Source organism: Halichoerus grypus, chromosome 7 (genome assembly GCF_964656455.1).
Source record: "Halichoerus grypus chromosome 7, mHalGry1.hap1.1, whole genome shotgun sequence".
Lineage (NCBI taxonomy): Eukaryota > Metazoa > Chordata > Mammalia > Carnivora > Phocidae > Halichoerus > Halichoerus grypus.
This window is the reverse complement of record NC_135718.1, coordinates 54,225,413-54,252,218: the sequence shown is the minus strand read 5'-3', so window position 1 is coordinate 54,252,218 and position 26,806 is coordinate 54,225,413. Positions and strand designations below refer to the sequence as shown.

The 26,806-nt window shown below is 47.7% G+C and overlaps 1 protein-coding gene across 2 annotated transcripts in view; it reads left to right on the top strand.

The window, feature by feature from the left end:
• Positions 1–22,072: 22,072 nt before the first annotated feature.
• Positions 22,073–26,806, top strand: part of UNC5B (unc-5 netrin receptor B) — an 80,968-nt gene continuing 76,234 nt past the window's right edge. For both annotated transcript variants that reach the window (XM_036083938.2, XM_036083937.2), the window contains exon 1: positions 22,073–22,589. In XM_036083938.2, coding sequence (XP_035939831.1) covers positions 22,511–22,589 — 79 coding nt within the window. In that variant the 5' untranslated portion in view covers positions 22,073–22,510. The remainder of the gene's footprint in view (positions 22,590–26,806) is intronic.

Genomic DNA, 26,806 nt, shown 5'->3' with positions numbered 1-26,806 from the left:
TCTCTGGGTGAGCCTCATGCCTCCTGTGATCCCCCACCGTGCCCCTCACTGCTCCTCTCTCTGCTTCTGAGTTCAGCCTTCTGAAGGACGGGAGCAAGCTGTGTGGGCCGTCCGCCTCTGCAGGCAAAGCTGGAAAGCCCTAGAGAAGGAAGTGCATGAGAGTGCCCAGCTCTAGGTCTTAGAGCATTGTGGCTGTGCCTGCCTCCCCTTGTCTGGCCCAGCTCCAGGAGGGTGCAGGAGACGGGGCGTGGGATGAGATCTGGGGAACGGGAAGGGAACTCTTGGTCCCAGCTCTGCTGCCAACTTTCCATGTGGTGACAGAGGGCACTGGCAGGCTATCGGGACAGGAAATGACAGGCCACAATGAGAGTCAGGGACTGGTGGGGGGGGGGGGGGTGTGTGTGCACGTGCCACGCCCCCTGCTGGTGGGGGTGGCCAAGGTGGGGGCTGGGAAGGGGGCCAGGCTTACCCGTGTGGAAGGGAGGAGAGGGAGCACCTATGTGAAGGGACAGGAGGGTTGGTACCCGGGCACATTCAGTGGAGCCGAAGGGAAGGGGCGCGTGAGCAGTGAGCCGGAAGCAAACGGTATCTGGGTCGTCCCATGGGGCAGCCCCTGACCACAAGTGGCCATAGAGCACTGGAAACGTGGCCACAGTGACTAAGGAACTGAAACTCCAGTTTTCATTTTAGTTTGGTTTTTTTAGAATTTAATTTTAATTCATTTCCATTTAAAATTGAATTTAAATTTTAAAACTGATACTTGATTTACTTATTGGAAAACTTTTTAGTATGTTTACAACAACACAGGTACTTCGCCATGGTAAATTGTATGAACTATAAACACTGATCAAGTATTTCAGTTGAAAATGTAGAGTTCAAACTGAGACATACTTTAAGTGTAAAATACACGCCGGATTTTGAAGAATTAGTATAAAAAAAAGAATGTGATAACTATTACCAATTTTTATATTGGTTACACGTAGAAATAAAAATGTGTCAGGCATCTCGAGTTCAATAAAATATATCAAATTAATTCCACTTGTTTCTTTCTACTTTTGAAAATGTAGCTGCTAGAAAATTTTAAATTACCTATGTGACTTGCGTTATATTTTAGCTGGACAGAGCTGAAAGTCTAGAATGCTGGCCTAAATTTAGCAGGAGAATATGCATTATCCATTATGTGGCTCTGATGTGAGTAGCCCTGGGACGTCGTTCTTGCTCCCTAAGACTGAGTAGGGCCCCTCTGTGTGCTTCCAGAGTACCCCATATGCATCTCAACATTGAAAAAAAAAAAAAAGCGCTATGACTCTAAGACTTTATACGTGTATTTTATTCAAGACGCGCAGAGTCTGTGTGTGAGTTGGGGTTCTGCTTCTAGGCTCTGGTGCCCCGCACCACCACCCTGAGCTGTCAGCAGGCCCCGTGCCCAGAGTGTCCTAAATCCAGCCAGGCGTGAAAAGCCTCTACCTCTCACGCCTCCCGGCACAGACAAGGCCAGGGCAGAGTCATCAGCCTGGGACTCTGCACGCTTCCAGTGGCCGGGTGCTGGCAGGGGGGGGGTCCCAGGGGAGCACAGCATGACACACGTCAGACCTGTCAGCTCTGATGCTGTAGAGGGACATACAGGCCAGTGAAATAGGACCCCAATTCCTGCCTTGTACTATCTGGGCTTGGGTCACCAGTGTGCAGGGCCCACTCAGGCTCCCAAGCCTGCCAGAAACTCCCTAGATCCTCATAGATTTGCCTGAGGGGAGAGGACCCTGAGGGATGAGGAGGCTGCACCCATGTCTTCCCCAGGCCCAGGGAGGAACCAGATCGACTTGCCTGTCTTGTTACATTTCTCTCTGTCCCTAATTCTGGATCCTTTTCATGGGGCAGGTTTTCACACAGTCCTTGAAACCACCTTTGACCTGGTCTTCATCATAGAGAGAGAACACAAAGGCCAAAATTCCAGACCAGGCAGTTTCTCGGGGCTGCAGTGTGAGAAAGGAATTGCTGTGTGGCCTTGGGAGAGTCACTTTGCTTCTCTGTGCCTGTTTTCCCAAGTGGGAAGACAATCCTGGGAGCCCCTCGTCTGCCCCACACCTGAGGTGGAGCAGACCTCTATGGAGAGAAGAAACGCTGGGGAGGAAGCCCTGCATGTGCAAGCACGTAGAGATAGGAGACCTGAGCCCGTGGCTGATGACCCGGTCCCAGAACCATTATGCGAAGGTAGCATATACTCCGTGGAGAGATGGTTTTGCCAAGCAAGGTGTTACGTGAAAGCTACAAGCAACCTACTTCCCACTTCTCTTCAAAGACTCCTCTCTCCTTCTCTCTCTCTCTCTCTCCCACTCTCCCCACTTTGGGCACTTACCTGCTTCTCTGTACAGGAATAGACTCATCTTTTCATTTATTCAGTCAACAAACATCAATTTAATATTTATTATCATGAAAATTGTCTGGTACAACGTCGAGAGCACGCTAGATTTCATAATTATTATAATCATCATCTTCTTCTTTGTCAGGTGCTGAGCACGCTCTGCCCCTGTAGACCAAGTGCTTCCCTGAGGGCTCTCACCTACTAAATATCCTCTCCCTGGACCTAACCATCCCAGGGATGATGAGGATGGTTCCTGCACAGCCTCACAGAGGGGCCCCTCCTGCCTCCTCTATCTTTGCAAAGTTTCCCCCCATGCATGCCCCCTAACAGGATCACTGTGGTCTCCAAACTTCTCTCTCTAGGAGTGGGACCCTTTCTTTAAACAGATGGCCTAATGTGTAAGCCAGCTGCTGGTGAGGGGGTGGGGTTCTGGAATCCTCCTACTCAACACCCACCCCCATCCCACTCTGTAGCAGCTTCTTAGATACTGCCGCAGAACCCTGGGACTCCCCAGAACACAGATCGAAAGTTACTGGGGTGAGGAAAGACTGGGAGTCAGAAAGATAGGGCTGCATAGCACAGGCCATTGTCGTGCTGTGCAACTTCAGGCAAATTACTACCCTCTCTGAGCTTCTGGCCCATTTTGGTCCAGTAAGGAGGTTGGGATGGGTGAGTCAGAAGAGATGGCCATGATCCTACAATGGGGTGAAGGGAGAGAGTTAGTATGAGTAGGGGTGAGACAGCCGCCCCACCCTTCCAGAAACAGGTGACCAGGGAGCAGCCACATCTCTTCCCCATCGGGAGTGAGTCTTCCTCTGGAGTGAGTCACTGCACACCAGGAAGGCTTTGAGGTCCTGCTTAGACACTAACTGCCCCAAAATATGTCTCCTCTAGTCTTTCACAATGTCTAAAATTCCACCATTAGCACTGCATCCCTTTGGATCCCCGGTACTTTATGTTCCACTCAGATCTCAGGAAAATACAAAAGGCTATATATAAGAAACCGAAATAGCTCATCAGATAAGACCTTGGTGAACATAAGCTGGCAGAGATGGGCTTGGTTTGGCAGTCAAGGGGGTCAGCCCAAGAACCAAAGCCCAACTTCGCCAACTTCATCATGACCATCGGGCAGACCAGTTTGGCCTTCTGCCCTACTTCGAGACCCACGCGGTGCAGCCAAGCTTGCCCTGCAAACTCACCTCCCACCGCAGCCCTGTTCCTGTCTCTCTGCCCAGCCACCACGCTGTGCTGATGGAACCGTAGTTCTAGCACCGAGTGCTGGCCGGGCGCTGTTCTCTGTGCCAGGGATTGGGCCGTGAGAGGACAGCCGGCCCCCTGACCTCAGACACACGGTAAACAAGTAAGCAAATAAACAAGGCTGCTGCAGATTGGGCAAGTGGTATGATCAGGTTTATGCTTTCAAGGGTCACTGGTCTCTGGATGGACAAGGGATTTGTAGGGGGACAAGAGGAGAGCCATTTGTCCAGGAAGCTGGAAAAAGGAGCTGACAGCTGCCTAGTCGGATCCCCATTTCACAACGGGGGAGACTGGGACCCAGAGAAGGAAGTGGCAGCAGGCTGGTGTAGTGAAAACAGTCTGGGCCGATTTGCCTCATCTGAAACCCCAGCCTGAATGTTATTCCCTGGGTGGCCTCATTGAAGTTCTCTAGCCTCCCCGAGCGTCACCTCCCACATCTGCTAGGGGGGCTCCCACTCCCCGCTTTGGGGGCCGTGAGCATGGATGAGATGACGTGTGCGGAGAGCCCAGTGCATAGTAGGTGCTCAGTAAACGGGGCTATTAGCATTGCCGTCGGCATCAGGGTGACCCACCCAAGGTCACACAGGGAGTGAGCAGACAAGCCAGAACTGGACTCCTGACCTCCCAGTGCCCTGTCCACCCCGGCGAGATCCAGCCAGCTCTCAGTGGAGTTTCCAGGGCAGATGACGGAAGGTGGAAAAAATTAATAGGACATTATGCAATTGACTAACATCAAGATAAGCGATTTTTTAGAAGTGGGGTGGGGAGGAAAGTGCCTCAGAGGACACACTCTCTTCACGAGCTACTGCTCTCTGTTTCCCAGTGTTTTTCCCTGAGGTAAGCTCAGTGAGAAATATAGTAAATTACTGTTCAACAGGGAAAGACCATCCCAGCCGGGGGGGAGCCCTCCTCCCTGAGCACAACCACCAGGAAGGGAGCTCACTTGTCCAGCCAGAATGCCTGAAGTCAGCAGGAGAGTCCAGCCAGACCCGCAGGCCTGCAGGGACAGCCTCAGGGAGGACAGAGGTCCAGTGGAGGGGCTAGCTTGCACCACTGGCACCTGCCTGGGGCCGTGTAGAGAGGAAGGTGTTGAGTGAGTGTGGGGCCTGACTCCTGACACTCCCTTCATGAGCCTGCTGTCTTTAGCCGGTGACCCAACTGCTGTGAGCCTCAGGGTCTCCATCCATAACCACCGGGCCGGTAGCACCCTTCGGTTGATGCAAGGAGGCTGCAGGATCCCATGGGACCATGTATTGAGGTGCCCAGGAGCCCAGGAGGGACTCAAGGCTTGCTTGCCTCCCTGTGGAGGGCCCCCCTTTGGAGAGTGAGGGGAGATGTGGTTCCTGGAAGGTGAGAGAGCAGGATGGGACTGGGGAGTGGGAGAAGAAGGAGCAGGATGGGGGTAACTGGTAACTGCTTCTCTGGGTGGGCCGGGGGGGTGGGGGGGCAGCTGCCGAGCCCCTACTAGAAGGGACCTGGAGGGAAGAAGCTCAGATTTTGAGGGAGCACAGAGAGGGGAGTAAGGGACGTGTGATTGGTGGTATGTTCGAGTTCATAAGTAACACTATCTCAAGGTGCTTGGATTAGCTTCCAGGGGCAGCCACAACAAAGTGCCCCACACTGGGGAGCTTAAAACGACACTTATTGTCCCACAGTTCTGGAAGCCGGAAGTCTGAGATCAAGTGTGGGCAGGGCGGTGGTCCCTCGGACACTGGGTAGAAACCCTCGTGGGCTCTGCGTTGCTTCTGGGGGCGGCCAGCAGTCCTCGGACCTTCCTGGCTTGTGGCTGGGTCCCCTGATCCCCCGTCTTCACAGGGCGTGCTCACAACATCTGCCCTGTGTGCATCTGTGTCCGGAGAATTCCTCCTTCTTGTAAGGACATCGGTCATGCTGCGTTAGGGCCCACCCAAATGACCTCATCTTAAATTGGTCACACCTGCAAAGACCCTATTTCCAAATAAGGTCACACTCTGAGTTAATGGCAGTTAGGACTTCAGTATACCTTTTTGTGAGGCTAGGAGGACACAATGCAACCCATAACAGTACTCTCAGACACACTGATCTAAAATATTTTATTTATTTATTTGACAGAGAGAGACACAGCAAGAGCAGAAACACAAGCAGGGGGAGTGGGAGAGGGAGAAGCAGGCTTCCGGCAGAGCAAGGAGCCCGATGCGGGGCTCGATCCCAGGACCCTGGGACCATGACCTGAGCTGAAGGCAGATGCTTAACGACTGAGCCACCCAGGTGCCCCTCAGACATACTGATCTGTAAGCTTGGGGAGAAGTGCCAATTGTCCATATCAAGCAATATTCTTTGCGTGACAGCTTGGACGAGGGGTAGGTAGCTATTACGGGGGGGGGACTAAAGGCCCTGCAAGGCCTCCTTTGTTGTTGCCCCTACTAAGGGACGGGACTAAGGCAGTCCCTCCAGGAGAGACAGGGACTCTGACCTCAGAGGCCTAGAATAATTAAGACTGAAAAGAGTTACTGTGTGTCAGGCCCCTACTCGTCATATCACAAAGTTCATCTCATTTCCTTCTCAAAATGACCCCACAAGGCAGGCATTGTGCCCACTACCCGAATAGGGAATGGAGGGTGAGACAGGCTAGGGGTCGTGATCAAAGTCACACAAGTGTTTGTGATGATGAGCACCAGGGGATGTATGCAAGTGTTGAATCACTATATTGTACACCTGAAACTAATGTAACACTGTATGTTGACTCTACTGGAATTAAAATTAAATTAAATTAAATTTTTTAAAAATCAGCCCAAGTGTCAAGGAGAGGAGCTCGGCTCCCAGCCCAAGCAGCCTGGTGCCACACCTACGGGTTTCACCCGTGAGCCCACTGCCTTCCCACAGGAGGAGCCCACCGGGCGGTCCTTCTTCCAGGCCTTCGGTGTCAAGGCCTTGCCAGAACCACATCCAAAGGTGAACATCAAGGCCTTGCCAGAACCACATCAAAGTTTGGCTGAAAGGGCAGCCAAACCCCCTCCCTGCTCAATAGCAAGATCCAACAGCTGCTCATTGCACCTGAGCTTGGGGAGAGCTCTAATCATAGGTGAACTCAATCTAATTACCGCTAAAGCCCAGCACCCATCAATTCAACCGGAGAAGAGTATGGTCCTCACCCCAAGACAGAGGAAAGTGTTGACCCGCTCTATGAGAGATACAAGCAAACAAAGTAAAATTATATTTCAGTCCTCATATTTTTTCTAGGTAGTATTCATAAAAAATAAAAGTACATTATACCTATGAGGAAGTAGGAAATCTGCAGCACTGTGCTGGGACCAGCTGTGCTCCCGAGAGCCAGTTAGCACATCTTTTCATAACTCTGCTCAGATTCGTTACTATGTAATGCTGATAACTTGAACTCAGCGGTGGGGGGAGTATTTACACAACCGACGTTGGCAAACACTGCCAATCAGGGCTGCTGGGACTGTTCTTCTTTTTCTTCTACCTCTAAGAGCTGGCTTTGGGCTATTATAAATTATATTTTTTAAAGTTTTGATTTACAATTGTTCATTGCCAGTATATAGAAAAACAATTGATTTCTAAATATATTGATCTTATATCTGGCAACCTTACTAAATTTACTTCTTACTTCTTGTAGCTTTTTTTTTTTTTTTTGAGAGAGAGAGGCAGGTAGGGGAGGGGCAGAGGGAGAAGGAGAGAGAGAATGTTAAGCAGGCTCCACGCCCAGTGCGGAGGCCGGCTCAGGGCTCAGTCTCACAACCCGAGATCACGACCTGAGCCGAAATCAAGTCAGATGCTTAACCAACTGAGCCACCCAGGTGCCCCCATTCTTGTAGCTTTTTTATAGATTCCATCAGACTTTTTTGCAGAGACCATCATGTTGCTTACAAATAAAGACAGTTGTATTTACTTCTTACCAATTTGCTTGCCTTTTATTTCTTTTCCTTGCCTAATTGTACTGGCTAGAACCTATATAATTTTTCAGCTTTATTGAGATCTAATTGACATGCAAAATTGTGAAAGTTTAAGGTGTACAACCTGTTGATTTGATATACCCTTTATTGCAAAATGATTACCACCTTCATCATGTCATATAATTAACATTTCTTTTTTTTTTTTTTTTTTTTTTTAGATTTTATTTATTTATTTGACAGAGAGAGACACAGCGAGAGCAGGAACACAAGCAGGAGGAGTGGGAGAGGGAGAAGCAGGCTTCCACTGGAACAGGGAGCACGATGTGGGACTTGATCCCAGGACCCTGGGATCATGACCTGAGCCGAAGGCAGACACTTAATGACTGAGCCACCCAGGCGCCCCAACATTTCTTTTTTTATGGTGAGAACATTTAAGACCTTCTCTCTTAACAACTTTCAAGTATACAATATAGTACTATTAGCTATAATCACTGTGGTGTACATTAGATCTCCAGAACTTATTCATCTTATAACTGGAAGTTTGTACCCTTTGACCACCATTTCCCTGTCCACTCCCTCCGCACCACCCCCACCCCCACCACAGCCCCTGGCAACCACCATTCTACTCTCTGTTTCTATGCATTTGGCTTTTTTAGATTCTCCATGTAAGTGAGATCATGCATTATTTGTCTTTCTCCGTCTGACTTATTTCACTTAGCATAACGGCCTTAAGATTCATCTGTGTTGTTGCAAATAGCAGGATGTCTTTTTTCTTAGCCAGTGCATATATCATATATATATAAGGTATATATATATCTCAAAAGTGTATATATATTTCAATTATATAAATGTATGTCTCTCTCAAATCTCAACAGTAAGAAAACAAATAGCCAATTGAAAGAGGAACAAAAGACTTAAACAGATATTTCATCATACCTAGTAGAATGGCTACAATTAAAAACACTGACCATAACAAACATTGGCAAGAATGTGGAAAAACTGGAAATTTCATGCTCTACTGGTGGGAATGGAAAACGGTACAACTACTTTGGAAAACAGTTTATCAGTATCTTTAAATATACACCTAATGTTTAATCCAGATATTCCATCCCTATATATTTACCCAAGAGAAACGAAAGCACATATCCGTATAAAGACTCGCACACCGGGGCGCCTGGCTGGCTCAGTCAGCACAGCATGCCACTCTTGATCTTGGGGTCATGATTTTGAGACCTACATTGGGTATAGAGATAACTAAAAAAAAAAAAAAAGACTTGCATACAAATTCTCGTGGTAGGTTTTTTTTATAATAACTAGAAACAACCCACACATCCGGCAACAGGTGATTAAATAAACAAATTATGGTATATCCATATAATATGTTATTACTCGGTAACAAAAAGGAACAGACCACTGTTACACTTAACAACATGGATGAATCTCAAAATTAGTATATGAGAGAAAGAAACCAAAAAAGAAGAGTACATTTTGTGTGACTTCATGTTTAGAAAATGCAGACTAACAGACAGTGAAAGGAAGCAGGTCAGTGTTTGCTTGGGAGGCTGGGGAAGACCGAGAGGCAGGAGGGAGGGATTACAATGGAGCAGAAGGAAACTTGCAGGAGTGATAGATACAGTCACAATTTTGATGAGATCATGATTCCATGGGTGTATAAGGGTCTAAATTTATAAGATATAAATATCAAATATGTGCAGTTTATTATACTTTGACATATATTTAGATTTCAATAAAACTGTTCAAATTGTTTAGAGTATATGCTATGGTCCATAGGTACAACAAATATGTAGAATTTATATTGATTAATTTGATAGATTTGTTTGCTTTTTCTCTTATTGCTCAAGGCAACTATATTTTCTATTTACAATATTGTGCTGTAACATATAAAACAAGTTTTTCTTATCATGTAAGAAAAAGTTGTTGCTATGGTAATACCAGACAAAGCAGCCTTCATAACAAAATGTTACCAGCAATAAAGAGACATAACGCCATGATAAATGGTCAATTTATCAGGAAGACTTGACCTTCCTAAATGTCTATGTTCTCAATAATGGAGCTTCAAAGTACATGAAGTGACTACTCAGAAAATTAAGGAAGAAGTAGAGAAATTATATTTGAATATTTTAACATTATTCTTTCAACATGTGAATAAGTAGATTAAAAAGGATTTGAACAAAGGAAATAGATTTAAGCACAACTGTCAATTTGTTAGTTGCTTTCAATAAACTACCTGACATTTACAGAATATTCATAGAATATTACATTTAACAATTACAGAATATACATTATATATGTACACAGAATATTCATCAACATATTATATGATATATTATTATTATAGATATATTCATGAAGAAAAATTATAATAAATTTTAAAGGACTGAAGTCCTGAAAAGTTTGTTCTGTGACCATGTTTGGATGAACTAAATATCAGTAACAAAAAGGTATCTGGAAAATACCACATACTTGGAAATTATACAGCACACTCCTAAATAATTCATTGGTCAAAGAATAATGCCCTGGGAAATTAGATAATATTTTGAACTAAGTGAAATTGATTTGAGATCTTTTTCTCTTTCCCAACATAAGTATTCAGTGTTATAAATTTCCCTGTCAGCACTGCTTTAGCTGCATCTCACAATTATGTTGTACTTTCATTATAGTTCAGTCCTAAGTATTTTTTTTAAGTGTTAGGAGATTTTTCTGTTATCTTTCTGTTATTGATTGCCAGTTTGATTCCCCTTGTGGTCAGACTACATGATTTCAATTCTTTTAATTTGTTGGGATTTGTTTTAAAGACTAGGATAAGGAATACTTTTGCGAATTTTCCATGAGCACCTGAAAAGAACGTAATATTCTACTATTTGGGTAGAGTGTTTTATAAATACCTATTAGATCTGTTGGCTGATCCTATTGCTCATTTTTTCTATATCCCTATTGCTTTTCTGTCTGGTAGAGAAAAAGGGATGTTAAAGTTTCCAACTGTAACTGCAGGTAGGTCTATTTCCATTTCTCCTTCCAGTTTTGTCAGTTTGTACTTCATATATTTTGCAGCTCTGTTGTCTGGTGCATACACATTAAGGATTTCTATATATTCTTGGTGTGTTTTCCCTTTTATCAATATTTAATGTCCTTCTTTGTCCCTGGTATTTCCTTTGCTCGGAAGTCCACTTGATATTATTAATATATTCACTTTGCCTTTTTAAAAATATTTTATTTATTTACTGAGAGAGAGAGAGAGAGAGCACAAGTAGAGTGGAGGGGAGAGGCAGAGGGAGAGAGAAGCTCAAGCAGACTCCACACTGAGCACAGAGCCCAATGCAGGGCTCAATCCCAAGACTCTGAGATCACAACCTGAGCCAAAATCAAGAGTTGGACGCTTAACCGACTAAGCTACCCAGGTGCCGTTCCACCCTGCTTTTTTAAAATTAGTGTTTGCACAGTACATTTTCCCCTTTTTACTTTCAACCTACCTATATAGCTACATGTGAAGTGGGTTTTTTGCAGACGCCATATAATTAGGTAATTTTTTTTATCCACTGTGCAAATCTCTTTTAATTGATGTATTTAGATGACTTACATTTAACGTAATTATTGATATGTTATGGCTTACATCTACCACTTTATTATTTGTTTTATTTGTTCACTCTGTTTCTTATTCCTTTGTCCCCTCCCCCTTTTTTCCTCCTTGTAAGTTATTTGAATAAACTGAATGAAATTGAAAAGAAAACATATCCAAATTAATGGAATGCAAATAAAGTGCTGCTAAATAGAAAGTATAGCTTTAACTGCTTATGTTAGATAGGAATAAAGCTAAATATCAATGATCCAAGCATCCACGTTAAGAAGAAAAGAAGAGCAAGCAAACTCCATACTAAGTAGAAGAAAAGAATTAATAGAGTGAAAAGCAATCATATAAAAAATAGATAAAAGAAAAATTCATCAAAGACAAATATGACCATTTGAAAGATTTAAAAAGGTCTTATCAAAAGATTGACAACTCCTTAGCTAGGTTGAACAAGAAAAGAAAGAGAGAGCCAAGGACACTCAAATTACCAATACCAAAAACCAAAGAGGGCATATCATTATAGGTTCCGTCCTAAAACCCTATACAAATAAATATGAAAATTTAGATGAAATGAAAAAATTCCATCAAAGTACAGCTTATCAGAAGTGGCCCAAGAAGAAGTAGCAAATATTAATGGGCCCAAGTCTGATTAACAATCAAAACCTCCAACAAAGAAAACAGTTCTCTCAAGTGGCTTCCCTAGTGAAGTCTTTCAACTATGTAAGGAAGAAATGATACTAATCTCACACAAACTTTTTCCAAAACTAGAAAAGAAATGCTTCCTACTCATTTCACAATACCAGCATGGCGTTCCACTGAAACCTCACAAAAATATCACAAAAAATAAAAGTACAGATCAACATTTCCTCATGAACATCAGTGTAAAGATTCCTTAACAAAATATTGGCAAGTTGAATTCAGAATGTGGCTTATCCCAGGAATGAGAGGCTAGTTTCTCACTTGAAAATAAATCACTGGGGGCACCTGGGTGGCTCAGATGGTTGGGCTTCTACCTTTGGCTCAGGTTGTGATCCCAGGGTCCTGGGATAGAGCCCCGCATTGGGCTCCTGGCTCAGCGGGGAGTCTGCATTTCCCTCTCCCCCTGCTCATGCTCTCTCTCTCTGTATCTCTCTGTCTCAAATGAATAAATAAAATCTTTAAAAAAAAGAGAGAGAAGAAATCACTGTAATTCACCACATTAACAGAAGAAAGAGGAAAAAATTATGATCATCTCAATTGATGCAGAAAAAGTATTTGACAAAATCCAATACCCATTCATGATACTTAAAAATCTTAGCAAAGTAGGAATAAAATAGAAGGGCATTTCCTCAATATGGTAATAGATAGCTATGGAAAGCTGACAGTTAACATCCTACTTAATGATGAAATATGAATGCTTTCCCCCCACGATCCAGAACATGTGAAGAATGTCTGTTCTCATCACTTCTGTTTAACATTGTACTGAAGGTTTTAGCCAGTACAATAAGGTATGAGAAATAAACACAATTCATAACGATTGGAATGGAATGAGTAAAGTGCTTTTTATTCACAGATGATATGTTTGTGTATGAACAGAATCCAGAAGAACTGAGAATAAAACCACTAGTATTGATTACTGAATTTAGTAACTCACAGTGTACAAGGTCATTATGCAAAACTCAGTTGTATTTTTATATAGTTAGAAAATGAGACTAAAACCATTTTAATAGCAGAAAAACCCATAAGATTTATAGGGATAAATTTAATAAAAATGTACAAAGTCTTTACATTGAAAATGACAGACTAATGCTCAGAGAAATTAAGAAAATGAAGATACGCCTGATTGCAGATTGAAAACTCAGTGTTAAGATGTCAGTTCTCCCCAAATTGGCCTATACATTTGATGACATCTTATCAAAATCCTAACCTTTTTAATGGAAATTAACTAATTGATTCTAAAGGTAATGGAAATGGTAATGATCTAGAAGATCCAAAATAATATTGAAAAAAAAAAAAGAAGAGGGTTAGAGAGCTCACAGATTAACTGTAAACCCCTGGTGGTAAAGATGGTGTGGTACTGGGGTAAGGATAGGCAAATGGATTAATGAAACAGAACAGAGGATCCAGAAATAGATTCACACTTACACAGTTCAATGATTTTTGATAAAGGGGACCAAAGCAATTCAATGGGGAGAGGAAAGTCTTTTCAAAAACATGGTGCTGAAACAAGTGGATAATGAGATGGGGGAGAAAATGACCCTCGACCTCCACCCCACACTATACATTAAAAATAATTAGAGACAGATAATAGACTTAAACATAAATGCTAATTACTATAAACCTTCGGGAAGGAAACAGGAGAATATCTCTATGACACAAAACACAATAATCATAAAAGAAGAAATGTAAAGCACGGATCTTTATCAAAATTGAAAATGTTGGCTCTTTAAAAAACACTATTAACAAAATGAAAAACCAAACAACAGACCACTGGGAGGAAATATTCACAACACATCTATCTGACAAAGGATGTGCATTCAGAATGTTCAAGGAAGTCCTATAAATCAACATTAAAACACGAGAAACATCCCAATAAAGATTGGGCAATAGGTTTGAACAGATCCTTCATAAAAGAAGACATACAAGTGGCTAATAAGCACATGAAAGGTGACCAGCATCACTAGTCATCAGAGAAGCGCCAATTAAAACTAAATTGAGATACCACTTCACACCCACTGGCTTCATTAAAAACACTGACAATATCAAATGCTGGCGAGAATTGTGAAACTGGAGCTCTCATACACGGAAGGTGGGAGTACAAAGTGAAATAATCACTTGGGAAAAATAGTTTTGGCAGTTTTCTATAAAATTAAATATATACTTACCTGAGGACCCAGCAATTTCACTCCTATTTACTGCAGGAAAATGGTAACAGGTTTCCAAAAAGAAAAAAATTTGTTCAAGAATATTCACAGAAGCCTTATTCATACTAGACTAAAATGGGAAACAATCCAAATGTCCATTACAAGAGAATGAATAAACAAATTATGGTGTGTTCAAATAATTAATACTATTTAATAATAACAAGGAACAAACTTCTGTTACCACAACAACCTGGAATGGATCTCAGTCATTATGGTGAGCAAAAGGAGTCAGTCGCGGAAGGCTACATATTATCTGATTCCATGCATGTGCATTCAGGAATAAGCAAAGTTCATCTACACGGTTAGAAATCAGGGTGAGGATTGACTGGGAAGGAGGCAAGGGAATTTTGAGATGATGGAAATGTTCCTATCTTGATTGGGATTGTGGTTACTCAGTGTGTTCACTTGTCAAATGTCATAGAACTCTACACTCCAGATCTGTGCATTTCATTGTATGTAAATTACATCTCAACCAAATTCTTTAAAAGACAGAAGAGGAAGTAGTGGGCAGGAAAGTGGGTATACTGCTAGTTCTTGAACCTTCGTTTCCTCGAACTTGAACTTCTCCACCATTTGGGATCTCCTGGTTCCCAAATGGTGGAGAAGTTCAAGTTCGAGAAAAGATCTACACTATCCCTCCCCCCAAACACACAACACACACACACACACACACTCTCACTCAGTCTACTCTACTCCGCTCCCATATTCTTTCCTTTCCCTCTTCCTCTAATTAAGATCTTTGTGGCCCGTGCATCCAGTTCACGGGAGGACCACCTCAAGAATACTTTCCACTGAAGAATTTCTTTGGCATTTATCCTGAAAATCATAGTGAGTTACCTTCAAAAGAACCAGCTACTGAAAATCCATAAGCACAGAATCCCAGAAACATGGGAATGTTGTCTCTCTTACAAATTAATTTTGAATTATCTCTCATTTTTGGCTTAAAGAACTGCTAGAACTTAAGCAATTCTACTTTTGCCCAAATGAAAACTTTACAGAGTTATAATTATCAAGATAGTGATTTGTAAATAAAGTTGATTTAAATATTAATCTCAGTGAGTGAATTATCTTGTGCTCTCTGGATAGTATAAATATAGCATTCAATTCGATTAGCAGCCCATTATTACATGAACAATACTGGAAGCATCACATGAGCAGTTCTGAAATTGGACATATTTGAAATGGCAAAAGGCATTTCTATATGCCAAGCGCCGTATTGTTATAGTTTTAAGACAAACGTGGAGTGCCTTGATGTTTTCATTAGACAAAGTAACCTGGTGTTACCTGGATACATTTAAACTGGAATGTTTAAAACAGAGTACAAGGAAGTTTAAAAGGTCTATCTTGCTATTTTAATCATCTCCTTAGAAGGTACCTTCTCCTCTTCCTCCTCCCTCTACAGAGATTATTCACCACTCATAACTCCAGACAGGATCAGAAGAGGCTGGTAGTGTGGACCAGTCATAGAATGTGGGCGTAACGCTCAAGGTCAGTCCTGACCAGCTGTCCCTGGCTCTCCCCCAGCCTCAGTTTCCATTTCAATAAGTCCAGGATCAACAATGACCTCCAAGAATAATGGAGAGGAACAACAGGAAATCACGTTGTTGAAAGAACTACCCAGGGGAACTGAGGTGGTCCCTTGTGTTTGTCAGCCCTGCAGGCTCTGAAACCAGACTGCCCGGGGTTTCAGTCTGGCCTCTGTCTCCCGCTAAGCAGGGAAATCTGAGTCACAGTTTTCTCATTTTTAAAATGGAGATAAGCAGAGCATCCACTTCACGGGTTATCATGGAGATTGAAGGAACTGATTCGAGTAGAGCTCTTGGCATGGTGTCTGGCTCCCTGTAATTGCTTAGTGTTCGTTAGGTGGCTTTGTTCATTTTTAAGACAGTAGCCACTCCCCTAAGCACTGGTCAGTCCTGCATTCACACAGGTATGTTGGGAAGTCCACAGGCACCCCTAACTCACCACATCCAGATTCTCCACCTTCTCCCCAACCCACCCCTCCTCCTCTTTTCACTATTGCTCTCATTGCAACCCTGCCTTACCCTGTTAGGCTCCCCCAGCCCCCATTCTCTCCCCTACCCCCAAGTTCCCATACTCAAAGAGGCCCAGAGTTCAGAGTCTTCTTTCTCCCTCTGAGTCCTTACCCCCTGCAGCCCCAGGCCGGGTCTCCTTGCCGCAGGCACAAACCCCCTGGCTTCCCTGCCCTGGGCTGTCCCCCTTAGTCTGCCCCTACAACACCCCAGCCTGAAATATGCTCCCACAGCTGGGCTCCCATCAGGCTCTCTCCAGCTCAGTCAGCACCCATGACTCCCCATGTCCTACAGAATCAATCTCTAGCATAGCAGGCCCTGCCTTTCTTTGCTAGGAGATTTCCCCTCCTGCTTTCTCTGCTCTTTTGTCCCCTGGTGGAAGGACAAGGGCCTGGCCACGCCCTGACCACACCATCCACATTCCTGGCCCTACATCTTTCTCACACAATCCCTGGAATGCAAGCCTCTTCCAGGTTTACGGTATCCTTCCCACCCTGGGTCTGGAGTCTAGCACTCTCTCTTCAGAGCTGATAAAGCCCCTCTGGGCAGTACTGAGATTTGCCAGCCAGACTGGGGCAAATCCCAGGCCCGGCTCCACAGCCTTTTCCCTGTCCTGTAAGCAGGACAGGTTACCTAATTTGTAGGACCCAGTGCAAAATTATTTTGAACAAGGCTCCTTGTTCAAAAATTAAGAATTTTGGGGCAGTTGGGTGGCTCAGTAGGTTAAGTGTCTGCCTTCAGCTCAGGTCATGATCTCAGGATCCTGGGATTGAGCCTCTCCTTGGGCTCTCTGCTCAGCCTGGAGTCTGCTTCTCCCTCTCCCTCTGCCCCTCCTCCTGCTCATGCTCTCTCTCAAAAAAATAAAGTCTTTTTAAAAATTATTAAGAATTTTAAGATGGACAAACCCCAACTGAGTGACATTCCACAAAATACCTGATCAATAAATCTCAAAACCATCAAGATCACAAAAACAAAGTCTGAGAAACTATCACAGCCAAAAGAAGCCTTTGAGGTCATGATCACTGTGTGTAATGTGGCATGCTGGATAAGATCCTGGAACACAAAAAGGATATTAGGTAAAAACTAAGAAAATATGAATGTTTAGTTCACAATTATATATCTGTATAGGTTCATTAATTGTAGCAAATATACTACATACGGATATAAGATACTAATAGTAGGGGAAATAAGGTGAGGGCTATATAGGAACTTTCTATATTACATCTGCAATTTTTCTGTATATCTAAAACTGTTTTAAAATTCAAAGTTTTCTTTTTTTTAATTAACAGCAACAACAAAGAATTTTGAGAAGGCAATGGCAGAGAAAATGAGTAAATTGTCTAAGACAGAGCCAGGATTTAAACCCGGATCTGCCTGACCCCAAGGCTTTTGTGACTAACTGCTTCTGTTGCCCGAACCCCAGGGAGAAGGCCCTCCCCTGGGGACAAGAGAAAAGATGTGTGTGGGGTGGGGAGTGGGAGGAGGGCTGTCACAGTATTTAGCTGAGGTTAAGAGCCCAAGTTTGACGGTCACATAGTGTTATGATTCCATTTATATGAAATTCCCAGAATAGGCAAATGCACAGAAACAGGAAAGTAGACTCATGGTTGCCAGGGGCTGGGAGAGGAAAGAAAGAATGCACAGGGGAAGCAGGGGAGGGAACTGTTTCATAGTGTGGGATTTTTTTCTGGGGTGATGGAGATGCTATTCAATTAGATAGTTGTGATGACCCTACAACATCATGAATATGCTAGAAAACACCAAATCGTACACTTTTATTTACTTATTTATTTTTTAGTAAGCTCAACGCCCAACATAGGGCTTGAACTCATGACCCCAAGATCGAGAGTTACACGCTCCACTGGCTGAGCCAGCCAGGTGCCCTGAACCGTGTACTCTTAAATGATAAGTTTTATGTCACATGGATTTTTTCTCAACTGAAAAAGAAGAGTACAAACTTGAGAATCCATTCTGTCTGGATTTGCATCTCCACCGCACCACCAGCTGTATGTGACCCTGGCCAAGCAACCTGTCGGTGCCTCCGTTTCTTTATCTGGCAAATAGGGGTTGTAATAACAGTACCTATCTCAGAAGGTTGTTGTGAGCATATAAAGGACCTGGGCCAGTACCTGGAACATAGAAAGCACTCCACATTAGCTATAATAATAACATGGTAGAGCTTCAAGGGGCTTCAACCCTAGGTGCCTCCCTCCCCAGGGTCCAGGTGTTTGGACTGGATGGGTCAGGGGAGGGATTATGAACTCATTCTCAAACCTTCCCTCCCAAGATCCTCCAAACCGAGTCGTCTGAGAGCCCCCCTCCCCCAGACAAGCCGGGGGTCCAAGAACCACTCCTCGGGAGGCCCCCCGGGGTAGAAGCCAGGGGCGCTTCTCGCTTCCAGACCCACAGCCTGAGGACGGAGGTCGCCGCGGCCGCGGGGGAGGTGTGGAGCTGCAGCGCGCCGCCTAGTGGCCCCTGTGAGCACACGGGTCCCGGCCGCAGAGGGAGGTGCCAACCCAGAGCGGCCAGCCCCGCCGGCAGGGAACCCAGGGCATTGTTACTAAAGAAGTAGCCTGTATTCAACCAGATAAGGGGCTTTCTGTATATTCTTTTCAATTCTAGGAGGTAGTTAGTGTTTCCATTTTACAATTGAGGAAACCGATGCTAGGAAAGGCTCAGCAGCCATCCCACCTTCTCCCAGCAGGTAAGAGCTGTCCCTGGTCCATCTCCGAATTCCAGAACTCTGTCTCCCACATGCTCTTCTGGTTTGGGAGAAATGAGGATAGCCCATGGAAGCATCTGCAGCCCCCACTAAGGGTTAGAACTGGCTCTGGGACTGTTTCAAAGCAGCTATATTTCAGGAAGGCAGCCCCACCTCCTTGCCCCAGACCCCAAGCCCCCAGGAAATGGAGGGGGAGGTGAGAGGCTCCTTCTAGGGCTGGTTGACAAGGCTATGGGCCCTTTGCTCATTAACCCCTCTTTTTCCAGCCTCGTTGATGTTTCCACTCAACCAATACTGAGCGTAGGCCTACTGTGTGCAGGATGAGGTCTTCCAAGCTGGATATATAATGATAATCCGGAAAGGAGGGGCCCGGCCTCTAAGCAGCTCACCACCTCCCCCTCCTTCTTAACTCACAGCAGGGCACCTTTGCTGTGAGTCTGATGGCACTGGGTTTGGGAACACCTTGGTAATTCTTAATCCAGTTACTCCAATGAGTCATCCCAGGGCCTGGGCCTTGCCTGCTCTTCACCCATCCTAGGAAAAGGTGTGGGCTCAGGGTATTATGACTCCCTCTGAAGTCCTTTCCCTGGCCCTGGCTGAGGACCAGCACTCACACTGTTACAGCATGGGAGAGGGGCAGGGGAAATTCGGAGGGATCCCCAATGTACTAAGTTCCCCACCCTGATGCTGGAGTCCTGGAGGGAAAACAGGGCCCGGGACCCTCCCCCCAGTCTCCATAGGCATATTTTAAGAGTTGAAAGAGTTTTTAGGCTGGGGAGGAAAGTGGGGCAGACACCTGCAGGAGAGGGGGAAATAAATAACCACTCTTCTGTTGCTTGCCCTCCCATCTCCCCTTCCCTGCTGCCAGGAATTAAACAAAGTCAGAAAACCTGACATTGGACTAGAAGGGCCTACCTGGTGCCACTACTGGCTGAACAGCAAGTCCAGAGCACTGTAGGTTTTGGAAAAATCTGCAATTCCCACTGGCCTCTGATGAAGAGAGAGAGAGAGAGAGAGAGAGAGAGAAAGGGAGGGCACCAGCACCAGCCCTGTGGTCCCCGCATGCATGCCATGTTTCTGCTGAGGTCCCTGCTGAGTTATTTAGCATAGTGTCCTTGACCATGTGTCTGAATTCAGGGGATGACCGTCAGCAGTGGGTCTTGGTACCTGTGTTCCTGTATGTGTTTCCTCCAGGAAGTTAGGTATCTAAGTATCACTTTGTCTTTAGTGTCATCTTCTTGAGAGTATATTTGTGCTTTTGGAGGTGTATGTCTGTGTATGTGTTTGTGTCTGTGACACAGGGTATGTGTGTGCTTTTTGGGGGGTCCCTTGTCTTAGGTATATGGTTTTCTGTGCAGTTGGATGCCTACCTGTAAGTGTTTCTAGGAGGGTCCTTTTGCACCTGTGGGTCTTTGCTGCACGTTTACCTATGCATACTTTTGTAGGTGTCTCTCGGCGAGGTGTGCTTGTAACGGTGTCCAGGGGTCTGTGTATGTATGTACGCTTGTAGTTGTGTGGATGCGTGCAGTTGGCTTGGTGTGATGAGCTATTGACTCTCATCCACCGCCCTTGCCGGCTGTCCTGGGCCAAGCCAAAAATAACCCAACTACCTTTGCCCACAGGGACCTTTCTCAGTTGGCCAAAGTTCTTCCCAGGGAGTCCTGCTCCACCCAGATCCACCCTCCTGATCCTGAATTCCCAGCCAGAGAGGGCAGGGGAGGGGGCTGACTACAAGCACCCTGCCCCAGATGCTCCAGACCCCAACCTGTGCGGGACTGTGTGGGGAGGAGGATATTGGGCAATACTTACTACTTCTCTGCTCCTACCAGGTCCCCTTCCAGCCTGCAGGGTCAGTCCCCAGGTCCTTTCTCCTCCCATCTAGGAAGCATCCCTGGGGACACTTGGCCCTCTTCCAGCCCATCCCCTACTGGCTCCTGGGCCTGGCTGGACCAGCCTCTGAATTCTTTCACCCCTTCCTGAAGCAGCCCACTGCACTCGTATTTGAGGAACGATTCTAGATCTCAGCTCCAGAAAAATCCCAAGTAGAGAACAGATCAGAGCTAGGGGGGAGAGGCATTCCTGCTGGCTGCCCAGTGCAGCCCCAGAGGAGGGGTAGGGTGGATGCTCCCCAGCTCAGAGAGTTTCTTTCCAATCCCATCTCCCCTGCCCCTTCACTCATTCATTCTCACAAAGCCGTGTGATCTTGAGCAAATGACTTTACATCTCTGTGCCTCCATTCCATCATCTATAAAATGGGGACACAATTGGTATAACTCAGAGTTGTTGTGAGGACTAACTCAGGTAACGCATACAAAGTGCTTAATCCCTTTCCTGGGGCACATGTCTTTGCCAGTGTAGCTGGCTCACCCCTCCTGACATCTCTGTTTCAATCTCAAGACACTACCATCCCTCAAACTCCACCTAGTTCCATATGTCTTCTAGCCCACCCTTGGGTGGCCAGGACTTTCCCCCACAAATCAGACTGGCAGGGAGGCGAGATCTTGGAAAGAGAGATTACTGACGTTTATGCAGTTTCCATACATACTTTTTTCATTCAACTCTACACCCCCTTACGAGATAATTATAATTTTTCTCTATTTTAGATGATGATGAAGGGAGCTTCAGAATGGTTAAGTAACTTGCTCAAGGTCACACAGAAGGTGAGGAGCAGAGCCCAAAGGCTGTTCCTCTCCCCTCTGCCCCACTGTCCCTTGGAGGGCAGGTTTTTAACATTAGCACCTAAAGTGCTACAGGAGGTTTAGAGGGGTCTGGTAAACAGTTCTGCCTAAGGTTGCAGAGCCATCCAGGATGATCCACATCTGTACCCACCTTCACATAGCTGTAAGCCCCAGCCTAACCAGGACTTGAGTATTTGAGATTTTCCCATTTAGGGAGTCTTTTTTGGAAACATCTCCACAGGCTGAAGGCATAGGGACGTAATACAGACCAAGGGAGCCAAAAGTGAGAGTCGTCAACTTAATCAGATGATAAAGCCGACAGCGCCAAGCCAAAGGAGAGCTTAGATACATTTCCTTAGTTTTTGGAAAAGAAAATTGGGCAGACTCCGTTTCCAGATGCTTTCCAGTGGCCGGGTTTTCCAATTCGCCAGGCCCAGCATCTCGCGAGGACCCCCCCCCCCCCCCCCCCCGCCAAAGGCCCCCAGCTCAAGCAGCGGCGCCGCCCAGGTGGCCGTCGGTTTCCCCCCTCCGGGGGCCCCCTGCCGACCCCGCCCTCGCCCGCCCAGGCCCCGCCCCGGCCGCGCGCCGTCCCCCTTTGCTCGCGGACTGACTAGGGCGAGCGAGCGGCTGCGCTCGGCATTGTGGCAGGCGGCGGGGGCCGGCGAGGGCGCCGGGGCCGCGGGCAGCGGCGGGGCTCAGAGAGGCGCGCGCGGGGGTTCTGACGGCGCGGGGCCAGCCGCTGCGAGGGCCGCTGAGTGCACTCACCTTCCGTCGCGTAACTTCGAAGCCAGGGCGCGGGAGCCCGGGGAGCGCTCGGAGCCCCAGAGCCTGAGGAGCGCAGAGAGGGGCGCGCCGGAGCCTGGTTGGAGAGCGGGCTCTGGGCACCCACTGCGCTCCGAGCGCCGGGCAGCCCTCTGCGCAGCGTGGCTGCCGCTGCCCCCACGGAGGGCACGGGCTGGCGCTGCCGGGCGCCGGGGAGGACGGCGAGGAGGAGGCGGCGGCGGCGGAGACGGCGGCGGCGAGACTGGGGCCAGGGAGAGAGCCCCGGGGGAGAGGCGCCCGAGCCTGGCCGCGGGAGCATGTGGGCCCGGAGCGGAGCGCGGGGCGCGCTGCTGCTGGCGCTGCTGCTCTGCTGGGACCCGAGGCTGAGCCAAGCAGGTATGGAGCGATCGGGCATGGGGGCGGGGGTATAGGGGACCTTTGCGCCCCAGTCTGTCCCGAAGTTGAAGTGGTCCATCACGCGTCGGTGTGCACAGGGAAAGCGCAAGGGCACCCAAGTTAGAAGGTAGATTTCTCCGCCCCACCAAAGTGGTCGATGGCGCAGCCACCTCGCTGGGGGCGCCTGCCAGGTGGTTCAGAGTAAGCTTCCTGCCTCCCCTGACCCCCCTCCTAGAAGGGATCGCTTCTTTTCCTTGGAGTGGGTGTCCGAGTCGGGGTCTGCTTCTCCCGGAGGACTGGCCTCCAGGGGACCCCGGGCTCCCCGCGCACGGCGGCGGCAAAAAAAGAGAAAAGATAGAAAAGACTATTGCTGCTCGGGCCAGGTGTGTGCTTGCTTGCCTTTCGCCGGCAACTTCCTAGTCGTGGTTCCCGACTCTTCCCAAGCTCCTACGCGCTGCACCCACCGGAATCCGCAGACGGGAGGGAGCGAGAGACCTGCGGAGCACGGGAAGCACGGGTCCGCTCCGCGAGCCGGGGGAGGCCGGCTTGAAGGGCTTTGACTATAGAAGGGGGAAGGGCTGAATACTGCCGTACAGCTTTCCCCGCGACCGCAAGGATCCGCAGGTCTGGAAGGATTTTTTCTGGGGTTTGGGGTGTGTGTGTGTGTGTGTGTGTGTGTGTGTGTGTGTGTTGTGGGGGGGGAGTACATAGTGATCCTGCCAAGTTTCCTTTTAAATGGGTCACTGACATTCTCCCCCGTCCAGGGAGCAGACAAGATGCGCTTGCCTACGGTGGGCCTGCAAGATGCCTTAAGGGGGTTGGTGGGCTCCTAAAATAAAGTCACCACCACCACCACCACCACCCCCTCGCCCTGGTTGTGTACGCCTCTTGCTCGTCTGTAGCTGGGCCCCGCGTCGCTGACTGGGTTGCGTCTTCTAGGCGAGCCAACCTCTCTTTGGTGCCGGAACCCAAGTAGGTGGGCTGGCGGCGGCCGCTGGACACCTCGGCTTCTGGGGCGGGGCAGGGTGGGGTGCAGGTGGGGGGCGTCCTGCACGGAGTCCTCGGAGTTGAGGCTGAGAACGGGGCAGGAAAGCTGGCGCAGAAAGTAGACGAGGTGACGCAGCCCACCCCCGCCACCTTTCGCTGGGATGTTGGCATCCGCCCCCCACGTACACCCCAATAGCCAAAGATTCCTCACTCTGGAATTAATGATTCCCACGGCCTAGGAGCGAGGGCTTGGTTTTAGCACATCCTCCACTTTTTTTTTTCCAGCCCTCTGTTGTAAAGTTACGACACAATCATTTGATCCAAGTTAATTACGATTTGGGCAGACTCGGGTATTTAAAGCAGTGTTTTGAAGTTGGTAGGTAATGATGGGGGGAGGGGGCAGGCTGCTGAATGACCAACCTTGTTTTAAAGAGTGCAGTTTAATGTGGGAGTTGCTGGGCTGGGGTGTCGGTTTCTGGTTTGAGGGTGTTTGAGGGGAGGTGATTGAAGGGTAGGGTGAAGTCTCTGTAAAGGGCACTTGGGCAGGGTTGGGGCTTGAGAAACTCTTAGAACCAGCCCAGCAATGGGATCAGGAATAAATACTGAGGTTACTGAGGGTGGGGGGAGGGCCTCCGCTGGGCAGGAAAAAGACAAGACTGGTTGGCCTAGAGCTCTCCAGGGCCAGGTTCAGCTGGGGAGGCTGGGGTTGGCCTGCCTTCCCTGCTTAACAAAGCATCCAGCCCCCACCTTCCCCAGAGGAAACCCCAGGCCCAGGGCTTTGATGGATTTGGGCACAAACGGAGCCCAGCCAGAAATGGCCTCTAATACCGGGCTTTGATTTCTCACTAGTGAGCAGAACCCGTGTTGGAATTGTGCTCATTACTTAGCACGGCAGGGGCTGCCTGCCCACCAGCCTAGAGAGGGGCCAACTGGTGGGGTCGGCGTGCAGTCATCCCTCTGCCCAGAATGTGAAGCCCTTAGAAATCTGCCTTCAGGAAGGAGAACATGCCCCTTCCTCCTACGCAGCCCGTTTTTCTAATGCCACAGGCACAGAACATCTTTCAGAATGTTCTTTGGGTCTGCCCAGTGAGTCCCATTTCACGGATGGGGAAAACCAAGGCCAGAATGTTGGCTTTCCTCATATCTTGCCTTCACTTGACCACAGATTGTGGACTTGCATGCAGGGCTGCTCCTCTCTAACAGCCAGGCTGGTTCAGGTCACACTGGACTCCTCCTCGTGGCCCCATCCACCTCTGCCTTGAGGCTTATATCAAGCTGAGGGAGACAAGGCTGTCTCCACAGAGGGGGGCTCTTTCTAGAGGGTGTGCAAGCTCCCGTCAGGTGGCAGGCACTTCTGTCTCTTTTCCCTCACCCCCCTCCCTAGTGGATATGGGGATGAGCTCCCTTTACAGCACTGAGGGTTTTTCAGCCATGAAGTTTGATGGTGGAAAAATCAAACCCAGAACCATAAAACCCCAGACCCTTAGAAGGAGGTGTCAGCAAGTGACTGGCCAGCAGAGGCCACTTCAAAAGCCCGGTCAGCCCTGAGGATCCTCTCACCCCACCCCTTAGCTTTCCTGGAGTTTTTAAAGAGTCTTGCCTTGGCCTCTGACTGGGGTGGTTGAGAAGGGACCGTGGTATCATGATAACACTTCTTTCTAAGATGCAATTAAAATCAGAGTTTTCCCAGTGTCTCTGCTGTGCGTGCACGTGTGTGCGTGCACGTGTGTGGGTGTGGTGCGGTGCGGTGGCCCATCCTGTGTCTCCCTCCACGCTAAAGCAAACACCCATCTCAAACAAATGGAAAATCAAGAGTGTCTTAATGCGCTTTCTCATTAAAGTGAAAGTATCACTACAGGGGAGAAATTTCGGAGGTAATTTCTCCCCTCCCTCCTCTCTCCAACCCGCCCCCCCCCGCCCCCAACTGGGAATTCCAGAGGACAAAACAATTCCCCTTTTCCAACCCCTTTATTTAACTGCTGAAGCTTTGGGACAGGCCCTGACATGTCCGAAGGTTACATGGGGACTCAGGGATAGATCTGGGATCTGAACTCGGGCCTCACAAACCTCAGGCTGGTTCTGGCTCCTTTCTACCGCTGGGCTGCAGACTGGCCAGCATGGGTCTGGCACCGAGCTGCTGAATTGAGGCCCGAGGGTAAGCAGGCAGCTAAAGATAAGGTTTGTTTGATAGTTAGGTCAGACTGGGACTTGTAGCAGGATGGGGGGCGGGGAGAGGCAGAGTCAGGAACGCCGACCCCAGACTGGTGGAACAGGGCTGGGCCAGAGGTCGGAGGTAAGGCCTGAGACTAGCCAAGTGGCCAAAGGCAGCTCCACCCTGGTCCTAATCTGCCCTAGGTGAGAGAAATAACAAGCCAAGCTCCCTTGGGCTGCGGAACTACCTGGCTCTACATTTTAAAGCTCTCCCTTCGTTTGTACAGGTAGAGCAGAATATATTTTTACCTTTTATTTTGAAGCTTTGGGGAGCCCATCGCCTCCCCACCCACGTTGTTGAGTTTCTGGCTGTCAGGCCTAAGATGAGACCTTCCCATCTCCCCTTGCCCTCTTCACCACTGTCTTCTAAGGAGGCTGTGGGCTGCCTAGGACTTTGAGAATGAGGGTAGAGAAGGACCCCCTCCTTCCAAGTGCTTGGAGAGTAAGGTTAGTGATTCTGAATGGTCCATCCTGGAGCGCCCCGCTCCCACCCCCAGCATGTTCTTTTGACCCTCAGCCCTGCAGTTGGGGTGGCATGGAGACCCCTTGGAGCCCACCGAGGCCTGTAGGAAAGGGAGAGAGGCGGGGTCATGGGTTGGGACTGAGGAGTAGAGACACCCTGCCCCCTTGGCTGGGTGGACCCCCCGCGACAGAAGGGAGGGGCGCTGGGCATCTGAGGCCACAGCAGGAGCCTCTCCTGGCCTCCTCTTCCTTCTCCTCCTCCTCACCAGTTTCCTAAACAGCTTCCACAAACCGAGTCATTCAAGCTGTGAAGGCAAAATGAAACCAAACAAGTGCCTTCTGGGCTTTTCTGTTTCTTGTCTTAATTTTTTTAAAGGGAAATTAACAATACCGTAATTAGAATAATACGAGGAAGGGCCATTTCGGGAAGGTCCAGGGCATCGGGGCAGGGCCCCTTGGATTTGCTTACCGAGTTGGGGCTGGCGCGCCCCTCCCGTCCCCCCGCCCATGGGCCTGCGCTCAGCCAGGGCTCCGGGCGCCTGGGGGGATGTCTCCGG